Source organism: Falco naumanni, chromosome Z (assembly GCF_017639655.2).
Source record: "Falco naumanni isolate bFalNau1 chromosome Z, bFalNau1.pat, whole genome shotgun sequence".
NCBI classification, from domain to species: Eukaryota; Metazoa; Chordata; class Aves; order Falconiformes; family Falconidae; genus Falco; species Falco naumanni.
Window position 1 is genome coordinate 7,324,650 of NC_054080.1, and position 17,428 is coordinate 7,342,077.

The 17,428-nt window shown below is 36.2% G+C and overlaps 1 protein-coding gene across 3 annotated transcripts in view; it reads right to left on the reverse strand.

The window, feature by feature from the left end:
* The window catches only part of KIAA0825 (KIAA0825 ortholog), a 253,339-nt gene that overhangs the window by 102,992 nt on the left and 132,919 nt on the right, over nt 1-17,428 (reverse strand). For all 3 annotated transcript variants that reach the window (XM_040580892.1, XM_040580893.1, XM_040580894.1), the window contains one exon: nt 15,590-15,684. In XM_040580892.1, the coding sequence (XP_040436826.1) occupies nt 15,590-15,684 (95 nt within the window). The remainder of the gene's footprint in view (nt 1-15,589; nt 15,685-17,428) is intronic.

Below are 17,428 nucleotides of genomic sequence, written 5' to 3' on the forward strand. Positions count from 1 at the left end.
ATAATTTTACATTTAGAAGTTTGTGTTCTGATGATGTTCAAAACCTTCATTTTTATAAGAGAAAAACAAAACTAAATCTTTTATGTGGTTTTCAAAGTAATAAAGGTCTGATTGATCCCACTGACTAAGGCAATTGCATCGGTTGTCTAAATGGTAGTAACGTCAACGTCAGATATGTGGTTATCTTTTCATCTTGGCCTATTCTCAAATGTAAAAATCAAACGTTTGAAGGACATTTCACTGACCTGTTATGGCCTTTGCAACTCTCAAACACAATACTAGTATTCCTCATATAAGTGCCACATTTTGGATAAAAAACCACTTCATCAATGATGCCTTTGCGACATCTGGCGGTCCTTATTATACATAAACTTCAGGTTTGTTTCTTTGTTGGGTGCTTTCAGTTGCTGTTGGGTACTTTTAGTATATTATTTTTATGCCATTTATTTATTTATTTGCAAACCTACCAATATGTAAAACTTTAGTCCAAAAGGCTTTGATACCCCCTAGCGGGGGGACAAAAGCAACCTAGCCTGCAAAAACACAACGAGGTCTACCATGAATCCATATGGAGCAAAAGGTCACAAATCTTGAGATGCAGTGACATCATGACAATAAGACACTTTTGAGACAGAAGGTGGCTCATTTTGAATATAAAAAGGACACTGATCAAATTCTCCCACGCATTTAAAACTATAGGGAAAAATAAGCATGCAAAGACCTTGATATAGATGCTTAACAGAGGACAGTTAAAGCATACCTTTAGTTTTCACAATTATAACATGCCACTGAGAACTTGACAAGTCTGCCTAAGAAGACACAGAACCTTTATTTTTATGTTATTATCCAATGTTCAGAAAATACCATTAAAGAAAAAAAAAACAACAGTTCACAGAGTACTTGTTCCCTGTAACACCCCAGCTCTTTTAAAATTAATTCATTTATACCAAAGCTTGTTCTACATGTTTCAGTCTTATTATTTATCGTTCCAATAAACTATGAGAAAAGTATTTTAAACAACAGAAAAATTATCTTCCTTTCTTCATCCATCTTTCTAAGCTATTTCAGGGCAGTAGGAAAAAACAATTCTAATTTCTTTATTGCATTAACCACAGGAATATTTGACATCAACTCTGTGAAACCATGACTTTGCTAATTCACAGCCCAGCGGGAGGAACGAGTATGATCTTTAAACTCTGTTTTTAACTTGTTCTGTGCAATTAGCATTAAAAACAATAGATGATACAATAACCAAAGATTAAATTTGTATTAATAGATGGGTTTTTTTTTTCAAAAGTAAACAGAATATTTTCTTCAGATTAAAATAAAGCACTTCTATATATATTTCTTGAGATGCAGAGCACCACCTCCTTAAGTTGTTTTGCTCATGGTAAACATTCACTTAAATACTTTACTGTTCTGAAAATAGTAACACAGTACCTTGTACAGACACAGGTTTGTCCTCATATGAACAGACATGTAGTGTGTGCTACTGACATTCAGGAATACTTTCTAATAAATCATAACTGAATAAAATTAAAAAACCCGCATCTCTCAAAACTGCTCTTGGGACTGACTAGATTTAATGGATAGTCTAATGGTATAGTTCACTATTGTCTGGTTTTACAGAGCAAAAGAGAACTGCACCCTCAGAATACCTAGCAGGTCCTCATAAAATCTATAATTCAACTTTAAATTAAAGTTTATATAGCCTGTATTTTCAGGGTACTTATATGGACCAGACACAGACCATGTGTGGGGCAGGCAAATGGCTGTTTGCAGACCACAGATATGCAACCACAAGACAAACAGATGACCAAAGAAACACTGATAATTCCAAGTAGTCTCCTTCTCAAGCCCCAGAACTGCGAACATGCAAGCTAGTCTGACATGATGAATTCCAGTTATTGTATTGAAATCACAGAGACAACTCACAAGATTAAGGATATGAATAAGTGTCTTCAGGATTATATTTTAGCATGGAATAAAAAGATTAATCACTCATAAATTCCCATATGGGTAGGAAAATTCTGCATGTGACAGCAAAGATTAAAATCAGAAAACTAAATTTGACAAAGTTAAGAAAACACAGTAGAAAATGTCATGAAAAGGCCATCATGAAAGAGTTTTCTCCTAATCGCTGCAAATAAGACTGTTAACGCGAAAAGAAGAAAAATACATTTAGGATTGGTAGGAGCTGTAAAGTCAGCAATGTAAAATTCAGGAGTCACATAAAAATAGAACTGAAAAATAAAGCAGTCATGTCTCCATAGTCAATGAACTTCTATACTCAGAGAAGAAAAGGGAGACACTCCACCTTACCACCTCTCCCGATATAAAACGTACTACAGAATCATAATGGAATGGTTCATTTTTTTTGAAGACTGAATATTCACTATAAACTACATAGAATAGACTGATTATGTTGAAAAGGTGAACATATGGTGATAAATCTAACAGATTTCACAAATGGAAAACCATTCTAGTTAAGACTATATGGACAGATCTCTAGAATACACATTTCTAGAGCTATCATATCAAATCCAGATTTACCAACAAGGATACTGGTGACCCACAAGAATCAGACTAAGATGACAGAGTTAATGAGAATGCTTGTTAGAATGATTTTAGGTATTTTCATATTAAATGGTTCAATAATATAGTGGTAAATAGTTTGGAAATACAACTTCAAAACTTTCAGGGATTGTTTTGTGGAAGAATTGATGGCACAGCAAATAAAAGGGAAAGTTGTGAATATAATTAAACACAAGAAGCTGAAATAAGAATTAAAATAGCTAAGAACTAAGAAATGTGGATTGTATTATAATGCAATTCTATATTCTACAGGAGGAAAAAATACATCACTCAGTTTCAGTAGATGATATACTATCAAAAGACTGAAGGTCAGAAGATCTTAAAATGAAAACCTGAAAAGGTAGCAATTTATCAAGGCCAGAGCGAACATGCATGAGTTTCTGAGAATTGTAAGGACAAAATAATCCTTAAGAGGAATAAAAAGTAGTAAGATTGATTTCTTTTGAAATGCAAAAGCTTTGGGTTTTTTTTTTTGTTGTTTTTTAAATATGACTGGAAAACTACTTGCAAAAACAAAATAAATGGATAAAAGAACTAAAAGATCATGGTATTAGAAGCATAGTTTCTGCAAAGGAAACTCAGTCCTCACTGATCTGAGCATCAACAAGTAAGCAACATATTGACATTTATACTTCTAAATGCATTAGAGCAACTCCTTCATGTTGCTACGAAATAAACTGAAGCATGGTCTCAAGACCTCAGAATCTGTTAATTTTCTACCAGATATGTTTACCAATAATGAGGACACTATGAAAATTCTGAAAGTCTCATCACACAAACTTTGTTCTAGGCTCACTACCTTTCCTGGTAGAAAAATAGAGAAAAGTAGCACCCTTTGCCAGCTGACCATCACTGAATCTTTCTTGCTCAGAAAGTTATAGCCTGAAGCTGGTTAATTCGGACCAATTAGCATCAAATCATTCGGTTTGGGGTATGATGTCGGAGAATGACTTTTGAACCTAGCTTCAGAATATCTGAATGTCACAGTTCACCTTGAGCTATGACAATTCTGGGTTGCAGTTTAGATAGACAGAGGTCAATGATCTCTTTATGACACGCAGAGAACAAGTGTCCAGAGAACTGCTTCTGTATCTGCCACCTACATTCACTCCTGGAGACACTGTTAGGCTGTTTGCAGATACTGGCAAAAGTGAATAGAACTGTTCTCTGTAAGTGTAATACATCCAGTTTTCAGAGTCCGTTTAATTTTTCAGTGTCTGATAGTAACTGTAATTACTTCTTTTCCTGGAGAGGCGTCACATTTGGAATCCCATAAAATGCCATTTTGTTATTGCTAATCTTCAAGGCACACATGGAAATTTTTAGGAGGTTATTAGAAAGAGGAGAGAGAGAGATCTTTGCTGTTGGCACTGGCTACGTATATTTGAAAGACATATGATCATGTGTCTTTCACTTGTCTTTGCTTAATATAGGTTGATGCTTCAAGTAATGTTGAGTAGAGTTGGGGCTGGATCTAAAAAAATGAGCCTGGCCTTAGCCTGAGTCGTACGTATGATTTATTCTGAACAGGGAGCTTCTGCTTGCTTCTCTGAGCCAGTGTTCGGTGGTTGTGGAAGGGAAGAGCTGGCGAACATGTTTCAGCTTGTGGCTATAATACTGAACGACTAGAAAAATGACACTTGCAGCAAGCATCAATTCACTTAATGAACAGAGTATAAGCTTATCACATGTTCTGTGATCACCATGAAAGCCCCTTGGTCTGAGGATGAGTTTAAGGTGCTGACTATGACCTAATGAAAGTAATAAATAAACTGTGCTGGAGGAGCACCTTTCCCTCTGAGAACTGCAGTTGCTTCAGTGCAGCAGAGACATGCCAGAGAAGAATCTCTTAAAAAACAAACTAACAAACAAAACCCACAAGAAAAAAAACAAACCAAAAAAGGAAAAAAGGAATTAAGGAACATCTACCAGATTAGATTGATTTCTGTACATGGGACAACCACAGCACCTGATGACCAGCATGCAAAGGGTCAACACGGTATCAAAGACCTGTAATACCGTATTACCATGTTACTGGAAAGTAAGCTCACATTTGAGAATGTGGCTTACTTATTTTGGGACAGAATGCTTGTAAGATCACTGTCTCACATATCTTCCCCAAATTCATGTATTTACTATTCAAATACTATTCTTTTTTTATTGCTAAAATTCTGAAAATATTGTATCAAAATTTCTTATGCAACAACAGTTTTTCCACTGAGCTATGCAAGAGCACACTCAATTGTCTATGCATGCACTTTGAGACTGGTAATACATTAAATGCTATTTCTATAGCATGACCTGACAGTCACTCCATACGAAACAATAAATAACGCAATGCTGAAAATACGAGAGAAATGAAAGATAAATCTACTTTTTAAGAGGAGCTACTACTTAACATTTTTAAAGACTTCTTTTGTACTTGAAAGACAATAAGAAAGCCTTTGATTTTCTACATACCATTTACAGAGGTTTAACTATATATCACATAAATGCTTTCAGTTTTTATCCAAATGTGCTGTTAAATTACCCATGTAATTATCCCAAGAGAAATCATTATACTTTTTTATTGATAATTTCATTAACACTTTAGAGGGAAGAATTTGGTTGTATTTAAATTCAGCTGTCACAGTCTTTATTAATACAATTAAAGGGATCATTTCTGTATTATACTGGAGGGTGGGTTTTTTTGCAGAAGTGTTTAATTACTGAGTTAAAGCAACAACAGAAAGTTAATGAGCAAGGATATAGGCAATAATCTACGGTCAAACTTGAAACAAAATACACTTCTCCCTGATCCCAATAGTAAAACCTGTTTTAAAATACACTGCCATTAAAATGAAATTACAACAGTTCTTTCTAAAATGGGTGACATGACATGACAGCTGTATATACTTTAACAAGCCCTCCAATAACAAGCAGTAGCACTACATTGAGTAATCAGATAAAATCTGTTAGAGATATATCTTAAAGACAGGTATATTCAAATATCTGCTTACAGAGCCTTGTAAAGGCAAACCAGATATCACTTTTGATATACCACTATTATAATATCTTATTACTTCAATAAATGCAGCACCATTGCTTCCTTGCCTTTTGCATGCATTACAGTGTTGCTGAGCCAGCAGGCATTATATTTATATACAGTTCCATTGATTCAAATTGAGTAGGACCAAAATAAATTTGCAACTGGCAACCCAGGCATAAAAAAGTGGGGAATATGGACTGCAAATTAAAATTAATTTCTAGATACGAAGTTCAAAACTAAGACAGATGTGCTAAAGAAGGAAACATAAGATCAGAGTACTGTAAAGAAATTCCTCATCCCAGGTGGAGATGGGACTGTTCTCATCTGCTTCAGATATTAAAGAAGAATTTTAATTATCTTGAGCATCCATACTTGGAAAAAGATAGGAATTAGGGAGATCAAGAATTAGCAAATATAAAAATCCAAGCAAATTCATATTTACTGCTTTTTGACAGAGTAAATTAATTTTTATCTACAGGGAGTTTATCAATTTAAGGACAATCTGGGGGGAAAAAAATTAATGGGGAGGTGTAAGACCTCTGACTAGACTCTTCTTCATTCCAGGAGATCCACACAGTTTAAGGAAGAATGATGTGGAAAAATTGTATGGAGACTTCATTCTTTGGCTTCTTATCATGGTTTTTTCCCATCAGTGCAGGTGAAAAGTCCAGTGCAGGTTGATTAAATAATAAAACCTTCACTTTTAACACTTTACGACTGTCTAAATTGCAGCACTACATCATAACTGATTCCTTGCTCCAGATAATTTTTGTACTAGAGGACAGGACTGGAAAATCATGAATGGCCATTCACTTATACGCAGAAAGTCCCTGTATTCATTTCTTCTATTACAGCTTTGTGCACATTTTATGTGTACAAAAAATTGTAATATTCAAACTATTTACAATTATCATTGTAATCAAATCTGTGTGTCCATTTAAATGAACTCCTTATTGTATTAAAATGAGCATAAGATGAAAACAGCATCAGATTTTTGGTTTGCTTCCTAAACTGAACAGTATTCACTGGAAAACAAGTAAGTATTTTTGTTTAAAAAAAGTTAAATCAAGAATGGAAACATGCCAGGGTTTTGTTTTTCAACTCAAACAGAAAGACAAAAGTTTAAGAATGTTTATAGTTGTGTCTAGTTTAACAGTTTCATGTGTTGGATGTGACTTTCACAGTCTGTTGGCAGTTTGCAGAAAAGCCATCACACCTGTGACTTGGTTGTTGATTAATGAGTCTTTCAATCCATCGCTACCATCTGAAGAAGGGCCGTGGCCTTTCTAAGCTTCACTGGTTTATTCGCCTTCAACTGTAGTCCTACCAAGGTATCTTCCATAAAGAAAATCACACCTGGTTAAGGCTAATGAAAACCTCAATATGTCATTTTCTAGACAAGTCAAAAAGCATGTAAAACTAGACAAAAGATGTATTCAAGCAACATGAATGCAGTTTTGTCATAACCTGTCAATCTAAAGACTAACATAAAAAAAAGCTTTCTTCAATGACATTTTCCAGTGTCAACTATTAGAATGACAATTCTGAATTCCCTCTTTGCTACATGATGCAGGATGCATAATGGTTTCCCACTCTTCAGAAACAGTAAATTTTCTTGTTAGATCCCAGAAAAAAGTTTACAGGGGAAAAAAGACCACACCAAAACCCAAACAACAAATAAACAGTTTTTCTGGGCCAGATGATCAGTCAGCATCAGACACCCCCAAATCACAGTACCTATGCAGATTTTAAACTGACTACTCACATCACAGTACCTTTTAAAAGCACATGTGGAACTGCCTGGCTCTGCTGTATCTTCAAAACTGTATCATGACTGTAAAACTTTCAAGCCCAGTTTGACTTTGACAACTGGGCCTGGGAAAGAGGCAGTAAGATCTTTGGGACTTGTCACCCCTTATGAAGCAATTAGCTGTTGAACCACGGTGAGCCAGGCAGGACAGAGGAAGTTCATCCAGGAAAACCACGTGACAAAGCCAATAACCTGTGGGGACGCCATCGCTCTGAGACTACAATGGTCTGCCAGCACCGCAACAGCCACCAGCCTTTACTACTTCCTCTGTGCTAGCAAGAGCAAACATTTCAAGTCAAGAGAAAGCATTCTGTTGTTACCCATCTCCTTCAGAAGAAAATTATGGGCTTACCAGTTCCTAAGAAGACTGTAAGGTAATTCAAATTAGCTAAGCAATTAAATGGAACTAAAGCTGAGCCCCTCCCCTCTGTTGACACCTAGGACTGCGCACATCAACAGTTCCCACAGATCAGCTACTATAAGGCATCTTAAAATTTAGACAAAAAAGCTAAGTTCTGCTCTTGGCTTTGCTACAGACTAATTTTGCAGTGTAGAAGAAACCTTAAAGATGACTTCCAGGACCAGATTTTCCATCTGTTCAACTTTGATATTAATACTTCCTCCACTACCTTACAGGGGATTTGAGTGTCTCAACTCATTACAGCTTGCAAAGAAACTGAGATCCCTGTATGGAAATTGAATTACCGTGGATTACTAGCACTTTGCTTGAAAATACCTTATCTAAAAGAAGCAGAAGGAAGAAACAACGGGTTGGTGGGCATAACAGACTTCTAGCTTGTTGGCTTGTGTCTTGTAGCCTCTTCCTTTGTAGGTGTAGCAAGAAAGCCTATAGATGAGATGAGTAGCTAAGCCAGTGTGTACAGTTAGGGCAGTCAGTACTCTGCAGGCATTAATACACACTCAGAACTTCTGTACACACTTACAATCACTTTTTATCCATTAAGAATAAAAACTTGGATCAGAAAGGTTCAGAAGAGGAAGAAGAGAAGATAAGAAAAGAAACATGATTATCTCCACTTAATCCTTAGTGAGCAACAGGATGCAAGACAGAGTTGAAAGGAAGCCAAATTATTTGCAGATGAAAGGAAGTATCTATTTTAAAGGAAAGCCAGCCAGGTCATGGGATGCCAATCACCAGGTTAATTAGATAGTGACATAAAATGCTGAAGTGTCACACTTCCAAGTAATGATTTGTGGTTGCAGTATACAAAAATATCTAGTTATGTAGAAAAGATATATACTTTTAAAGAAACCAGTGAAAAGTGAATCCTAACAATAAATGCATATATGCATTATTAATACTAATACATTGCATTTACTTAGCATTTTTTCCATCAAAACATTAGCAAAGGATATAAAAATGTGGATAAATGTTACCTAATTATAAATGGGGAAATCACGGTACAGTGAGACATCATTAGAAGAATGGGCTTTAGCTCACAAGCCTATGCTCTAGCCAATAATCTGTGCTTAATATGCTTTTGAATGCAAAACATGTATCACCAATACTTTTTTTTTTTTTTACTTTTTCTAGAGGCCAGGTTTGAGCAAAGGAAATAGCATCAAATTAAAATGAAACCTTATTAAAGTAAAGTTACAGTTGTTACTTCAAAGAGAGCTGATCAGCACATACTTCCATATCCTAGGTAGGCAAAGGCCTCATCGTAAAGGACTTAAGTATTAAAAAGGAGCTCACATTAACTAAGGTTAACTGGGATATGGCAGTCCATTCCTTTTTAGCATCTTTTGTTGGAGGCTGTTGTTGGAGAATATTGTTTTATTCATAGGATTCATCAACATGTCTGCAGGAGAGAGAGACTGCTAACAACCAGAAAAGTCTAAAGTATACTGCATATGGGAAGTCTCACCTTTAGCCTCACTTACTTGTGAAATTCCTGCTACAGCTGTATACATAATAGTGGCTGCAGTGGCAGTCAAACATGTATGTAATACAGGGTATACCGTCTTCCCTCTCACTTACTGATCTACATTCTGCCATCAATGCTTTAAAACTGCCAGGCAGGGAACTAAGCCTACCTCTGACAGATCCTTTAAGGTCAGAGTACAGTTTCATTAGCTATGTCAGAAGAGGATAAGCAGATGGAGGATAATCCTCATGTTGACGGATGTGACATACACCTTGTTATTGACCAACTCATTTATGGAAAAGGGTCCTTGCTTATCCAGAAAGGTCAAAATCAGGTTTTCCTCAAAATCCCAGTGGCTTTTTTTTTGGTACATCCAGCACTAGGGTTTAAACCTGACTCTGTGACCAACCAAGAGCAGCGCAATAATGGATTAGTACCTTTCACCTGCTTCTTTTGATACAGGAACAATGGGATACTGGGATACTGCCTTTTATAGCCTCCCATGCATTTCAGAAAGCCTGTTCTCACATGCATTGTAAGGGCATCCGTTATAATCTCACCCGAGCAGGTGGTGATTACTACAGTATTAATGGGATCCCAGTTCTTCACCAACAACATCATTAATAGTTGACTTGTAGCTGTAACAACAACATGGGTTTCCAGTACCCAGCAATTTGGATACAAAAGGTCTAGGAGCATTGCAGTTTAGAAGAAGGACTGACTAACACATCCAAAAGTACATTAGATGTAACAGTGGCATCCTCTGCCATGCAGATATGGTCTCTGTCCCGCCTGGCATCATGCCAGTAACTGCTCTTCCACCATTTGTTTCGTCTACGAAGAAAGTTGTTAGAGAACTTCCTACCTTTTAATATCCTAGGTATTTTCACTCATTTCTCAGACTCAGGCTTTTGTGGAGTTAAATAAAAAAATCCTTTCACAGACAACAAAGCACACACAGTTTGCTGACATTCTTTTCAATTTCAAAACTACATAATACATTTTTCCATGTGTTGATAAACTAGATTTTAAAGGAGCACTTTCTGGATATCTAGATAATCAACAACACAATGAATATAAACATTTTCTATAAATAGTTCACCATATGGCTACCATTCTCAACAGATGGTGTCTGTGTATCCACTAGAATATACAAGAGCTATGCAGATTTTGCCCTGCAATCATTCAAAATTCTAAACAAGAATTTTTTACTTAATTTCAGTTTTATTAAGCTTAATCAATGGCAAAATTTTATCACCTAACTCCAGTATGGGGAACAAATGCCACAACTACATTAACAAATCTATTTGCAAAAGGCAAGTAGGCAGCCCTCACCCAACACAGTCAAAAGCATTTACAAAAAAGAGAGACTAGGTACAAGATCAGCTTCCAAGATCAATTTCCACAGCATAGAAGGACCTTCTTAACCTTAGGGCAGCATCCTCCTGCCAAGGACAGTCTTTACCTTCCTAAAAAGCAGTTTCACCTGCAAACAGCCCAGTAGTTTTTTCAGGGAGAATGCAGTCTGGGCTATTCTGAGAAAATCTTTTGGCATCTGAAGGACTTGAGAGCTTGTGTGTATTCTGCAGTAAATGCTACTAGAAAGCCTACATATTTTCCCTAGTTTTAGTAGAAAACAAACTTATTAATTTTTTATCGTTTCCTTAAAGCCAGCTTATAAACAGTTCCAGGTTTTCTACTCTGCTTTGAGAAGCAGCTGGGCAGTTAGGAATATTTGTCAAAGGAATACGTGACTGGAAGTAACCCACTTGGTCAATCCTGTTTCAGGTTAAAACTACTTAAGCTCGTATCACTGTGCAAAGACTTTCTGGAAAAGTCTTCTGAGCTACACGGCTTGATCTGTTGGAAATCATCTTCTAATTTCCAGTCTACATGCTTTTTGTGGCAATTCTTAAACACCTGAACAAATATCGGTTTTGATTTATTTAATTTTTCTAATTAAACAAATTTTAATTTGTTACTGTTCCTCACCTGGTCTGTTCATGTAAACCAACATAATCCCCTCTCAGTTACTAATCTGTTACACCTCCTAGTCTTAAGATATTGTACCTCACTGTCACTGGCTTTGCCAGTCATGAATTCCTCTCTGTCTGTTCCTGCAGCTCCCAGCACGCTCCTGCTCGCATGCACACCACCACATTGTTCCGAGCAAATCACTACTTACTGCCCTGGGCTGGCACCTGTGCTCCATGAAAACTCCTTAAGCACAGCGGAGGGAACCCTAGCCGCTCCTCCTCTGAAAAGCGTATTACTGAAATATTGTAGAATGGCTTCACATGTTCCAAAAATTAGTTGTTTCTCATGATTATAGTGAGTGGTATATAGGTATTCTCTATAGTAATGTGTCCAATGCACCTGAAAGTCCTGTAGAACTGCAGAAGGAAGGTCACATCTCAAAACCCAGAAAAATATTAATATCTTATAACTATGTACAAGATAATATTTAACTTGCATATCAGTATAAAGGAGAGTACACAAAAGAGAAGGGTAACGTATGGTACTGTGCTTTAGGTTTGTGCCTCAGTGTCAACAGCACACCAGCTTTTTGGCTACTGCTTGCACAGCATCAAGGCCTTTTTCCCACAAAAAGTGGGCTGGGGGCATGCAAGAAGCTGGGAAAGCTGACCCAAAATGACCAAAGGGATATTCCTTGGCATATAAACATCAAGCTCAGCAATAAAAGCTGGGGGAATGAGGAAGAAAGGGGAATGTTCAGTTACAATGTCTGCCTTGCCAAGTAACCGCTATGCCTGATGAATCCCTGCCTTCCAGGAAGCAGCTGGACATCTGCCTGCTGATGGGAAATAGTCAATGAATTCCTTATTTTGCTTTGCTTCACTTATTAAACTGCCTTTACTTGAACCTATGAATTTTCTCACTTTTTCTGTTCCAGTTCTCTGCCCCATGCCATTGTGGGGCAGTGGGTGACCAGCTATATGGACATGGAGCGGCTGGCCAGGATCAACTCACCACAGTCACTAATGTATTTCCAAATGTGATAATATGCACAAAGACAGTGGCCAGACAGTTAAAAGGAACAGATTATAGTTGATACATTAAACTGCAGAAACAGTTTCCACATGCTGATTTAGCCAAACAATAACAATTTTTCCTTTATGAGCGGGACAGTGATTAAAATTTGAGATACATGTGAATTAAAGAATAACTAAAAGCACATGGTCTTCTTGTTTTAATGCAGGTGTTAGAGGTAAGAAACTCCCATTTGGTACTGAAATATCTAAGGATGTACAAGTGAGTGCCAAGATTTGAAAAAGCAGCCTGTATTCATGTATGTATGCAGGACATTTTTTAAAACTTGAGTAAATCTAAATTAGCTGAATGTTAATGGGCTTATTGCTAAAAGATGTTATTTCAAATATAATTGAAATCTAGGTTTTAATTTCTATTCTTCCAGCTCAAACTAAATGGAAAAAAAAAAAAAAAAAGAAGTAAAACTGGAAAGGAAAAGGAAGGAATCCATCTATATGGATCCTTTTTCCTCCTGTAAGGAAAACTTTGTAGTTTCTAAAGGTATGAACTGTAAATAGGGATGAACATTAAGTCTTCTATGTTACTGCTTACTGTTCAACTTCAACAGGCTTTTCCTGATAGCATTCTATATTTGATAACCTTGAAATAAAACAGCATCATTAACTATCCACATCTTTCATTTGCAAAGTTTCCTAAGCACTTTTACTTTGAGGATCATAGGAGTGTGTGGATTAGATTCACATGCCCACTTGGAGCCAACAATGAGTAGTACACAGCAATTCATTCCCTTTTTAACCAGTCCTAAAAGCCTTTTACTTTCCTAAAAGCCTTTTACTTTCCCCTAACCACCAACCAATTAATTTGCCTACCGCTTGCTGGCTCTGGGACAATGCTCCCATAACCCCCTCCCACCTACCTCAGTCATTAACTAGGTTAGGGGAGCATTTCCCTTGTAAATGAATCCCCTAAGCATTTTTACTTTTTTTTCAACCAAAGAGAGAGCACAGCATACTTACTTTACTTAGTATGTAACAGACACTGTTTCTTTTTAAGACTAAAAAAAGGAAATAGACCCCAATATCACCATGAACAGGTAAAGATATTTTTGCCTGCACAGAAGCAGTCGACAAGGGAAAGCTTTAGCATCTGATAAGGAAAAGAGTAATTAACATATTATGGCACTCCACTTTATGAACTGGATAGTTCTGACTCTTTACTGCCCTTAGTTTTGTTTGACTCTTCTCAGGAGGCAAACAGTAGAAACAGAATGGGTCCACCATACACAGGAGGTCAAAATAATAACAGATGCATTCAGCTTCAGACCTAACTCCTGAGCACAAGTAAGCCAGAGGTTTATGCAGCCTTAAGAAGGAGTGTGAAGAGTCACCTAAAGACAGGGCTCACTCAAGTCACTGCAAAGCTTGCTAGAGTAGCCATGAGACCAGTGAGAATTGGCCTAGCCAGCTGGAAAACACGAGCAGACATTCTTTAGCTATGCTAAAAATTCAGTCACGTAAAGACAAGCTGTGTTGGAGATGTTGGTCGCTATGGCAGACACTGGATTAGCAAACCTACTTAATGATCACAACGTGTTTAAACAATCTGTTGGTCTGTAGAGAAGAGTGGTTTAAATAATAAAGCCATAAGCTAATCATTAATGGCTTGCATAATGTCACTTCTAGAAGAGAATTTCCCTATCATGTAGAAGGGCAATGAATGGAGGCATTTTCAAATTAGGAAGGATGAGAACAATTAGGGCACTTAATAATAAAAAAAAGAAAGATGCAACAACAGATGATATGACAAAGGCATTAAATACAGAGAAGGACAGTGAAGGCATATAACACGATTTCTTTCTAAACTCTATGAAGAGATCAAAAGAAAAATGAAATGCGTTTCAAGATATCAGAGAAGATGAAATGTCCACAGAAAATGTTCCCTCTGAAATCACAGCAGTCCTCTCTGCTCCCTTTGGCTCATATTGATGACATCAACATGAAGGGAAGTTCAAGACCCAGCTTGAGTCTAGGGCTTCCTGGGAGAATCACTTTTAAAAGAGGAAACGACTTCATTTTTAATGAAGGACAAGTGTTAGCAATCAGCAGGAGAACTATCAAAGAAAAAAAAAAATTAGTACTGAATTGTCTCTGCCATTTAACATAAAAATGACTTGACTGGTACAGACCAAAAAGTCCGTGGGTCCCATATACTGACTGGTAGTGGGTAGAAGAAGGCATCAAGAGGGGAACAGAACGGCACATTTGCATCAGCTTTATTTTTTGTGCAATTGCATTAAAAATTGGAAAATAACAGTTTGGGTGGGGAAAGAATTAATAATAGCAAAATTAAGAGAGAAAACTAGAAATAGACTGTATATTTTATATGAAATGAAGGAAGAATTAAATGTTTAATACTAACTGCTAGCAATAAATTGAGAAAAAGGTATAAAACGCCACAAAAACATTTTTGACATGCAAGTTCACACACTTTTGAAACTGTAACTCTAAGTTTTTAAATACAGAAACAGTTCAGTTTAAAAGATGAATTATATGACCATATAAGATATCATCAGGAGGATTCAGAATTAAGAAGGGAATGTCAAACTTCTTAGTTTGCAACATGTAAGTTCTATAGTTTTCACAAGGATATGTGGCAAGTATTTTAGAAAAAAATACTTATCTTTTCCACCCATAATTTTATGAATTTTAGAAACTGCTATTTCTGAATTTAACAAGTATCAGTATTGCACTAAATATATGTACTTATCAATAAAGCACTTAAATTTTACAAGTAAAAAAGTGTGAAAATATTAAAATAAGTTCCATTAGTTAAAAACTATTAAGAAAATGCTTTCTATTTCTAGCTACGCTTCTCATGCCCCCAACTGAATTTAAGATTCATTGCAACTTGAGTAAACATCCCCTAAGTTCTGTGCTATACAGCTGAAATTTCCCTGAGCAGTACAGATTTGCAAAAGTTACTGATCTCTTTTTAAAGCACTATTTAAAGTCAACATCAACATATATTCAGGTCTGACACAGAAAGAATGTCTTAGATTCCTCAGAACAGGAATTGAAAACCATCTCTGTATGGATCAAATACATTAGACAATAATATCTCCATTTTAAAATTGCCTATTTAAAAATAAATGTATGATTTATTTTATAAATTTCACCAGTAAAACCTTTGTGTATTGACTATCATAAAGTAAAAAAGACAACAGGGAAGTTCAATTATTTGCCAAAATCCCATTACCTGTGTGTCAGCAGCACCCTGAAGGTCATCTGATTCAGTCCCAAATAACTTGGCAGCAAGTTTGACCAATCCCAGTTCCATTCAGTAATGGTTGACTGTTGATACATGGCAAGAAGCTATTGTTAGTTATTAATCAGTGTTAATATGATCAGTAAATTAAAGCTCCAGCTGTGATATACTAACCAAGAAGGAGGGGGGTCTAGAACAAGGACTTAGACAGATGATATCAATCATGTCCACAGAAGAAGGTTTTTATTCCAATAAGACAGCAATTAATTTATAAATCCATTTGGGGATGTAGCCATTATTTATAAAAAGATAAATCAATTTTTTGAACCGTTATTCTTCCAACTGTTAATGGCATTCTGCCCAACTACTTTGTCTGAGAGCTTGACTCTTTGTTTGAAAAGCAAAATAATTGGCAACTTTTTATATAACAGCAATTTACATTTTCTGCTGTCAGCAAAAAGTTTGTCATGAAAAACTTGGTGTAGCTGGAATTCAAGATGTAACCTGTATCATAATTAGAGCAATGGTTTACTTCTCTATTGTTTTGTAAGGCATTCCAGTCACCAGATGGTTATTATAAACAGCATTAAGTCTAGACAATATGAACAAATATAACACCATATTGCTTATTAGATAAATAAAAGCAATCCACAATAATGGTGGGCAGACAAAAGACCACACATAACATTCTTATGTTTACGAACCAGTAACTCCTGTTGCACAATACCAATTTTCATTGTCAGTAATGGTCAAGTAGTGACTACAATTCAACATTCTTGGGAGGATATAATTCAAAAATTATTGCTGTAACACTAAACCAGCACTTTAGTAGTTTAAAAAAAAGATGAACCAAGTCAAAACAATGGAAATAAACCTAAATAAGAAGAGTAAAGTATGTCCTGCAGTACATCTTTTTCTTCTCACAGACAACACTTGGTTCTTCTTGGAGAACAGAATCAGTGCAATCCCTCCCCTTCCTTCCATCGTTATTTTTTATCTCTTCCTTCTTTTAATGTAATTTTCTCCCTAACCATCATCTTTGGCATGCACTTAAACATAATGTAGAAAAACAAACGTGAAACACAGAGTGAGGAAGGAAGACAAGGACTAGCTAAAGAAAGAATAATATAGTATGAAAGTGGAAAGGGAACAAACAAGTAACACTGAACATCTGATGAACTGAGAGAACAGTGGGAGAACACCACCACAGGGGAGAAAACAGGCAACTGTTCTATACACTACACTGAATTAAAAATAGATAAATAAATATGGAGGAAGCACTTGTAAAATCAGGAAGGATAAAACTGAGAAGCTAAACAGCCAGTAGCAACAGTAAGTATACCAGATAGAACAGATAGTGATCAGCTCTGTGAAAAGATAAAGGATCAGTTTGAAAAAAAAAGTCACTCCAGGAAAGGAAAATAATTTCTTTTTAGCATTTTTCTTCACTGATACTGTTGAAGAGTTGCATAGCCTAGACTTAATCTTATTAGACAATAGTGGAGCAGCAGCACTGGCAGAGATTAAGGTGTCAGGACAAATTGATAAAATCAAGTGCAACAAGTTACTAGGACCAGATGGTGATTATTCAAGATTTTTTACAGGAATGTAATAATGAAGTGGCTGAATTGTTAACAGAAATGACACACTTCCTAGAATCAGCTACTGAACTAGAGGGTTGGAAGGTAAGAAATTTACATATCATTAATAAAAATGCTAGAGTTGATCTCAGAATAGTGGTTCAGTGGCCTTTGTTTCAGGAGCAGTAAAATTTGTAGAAATGACGATTAAGTATTTTGCTAAATCTGATATGATAGGGACAAATTAGCA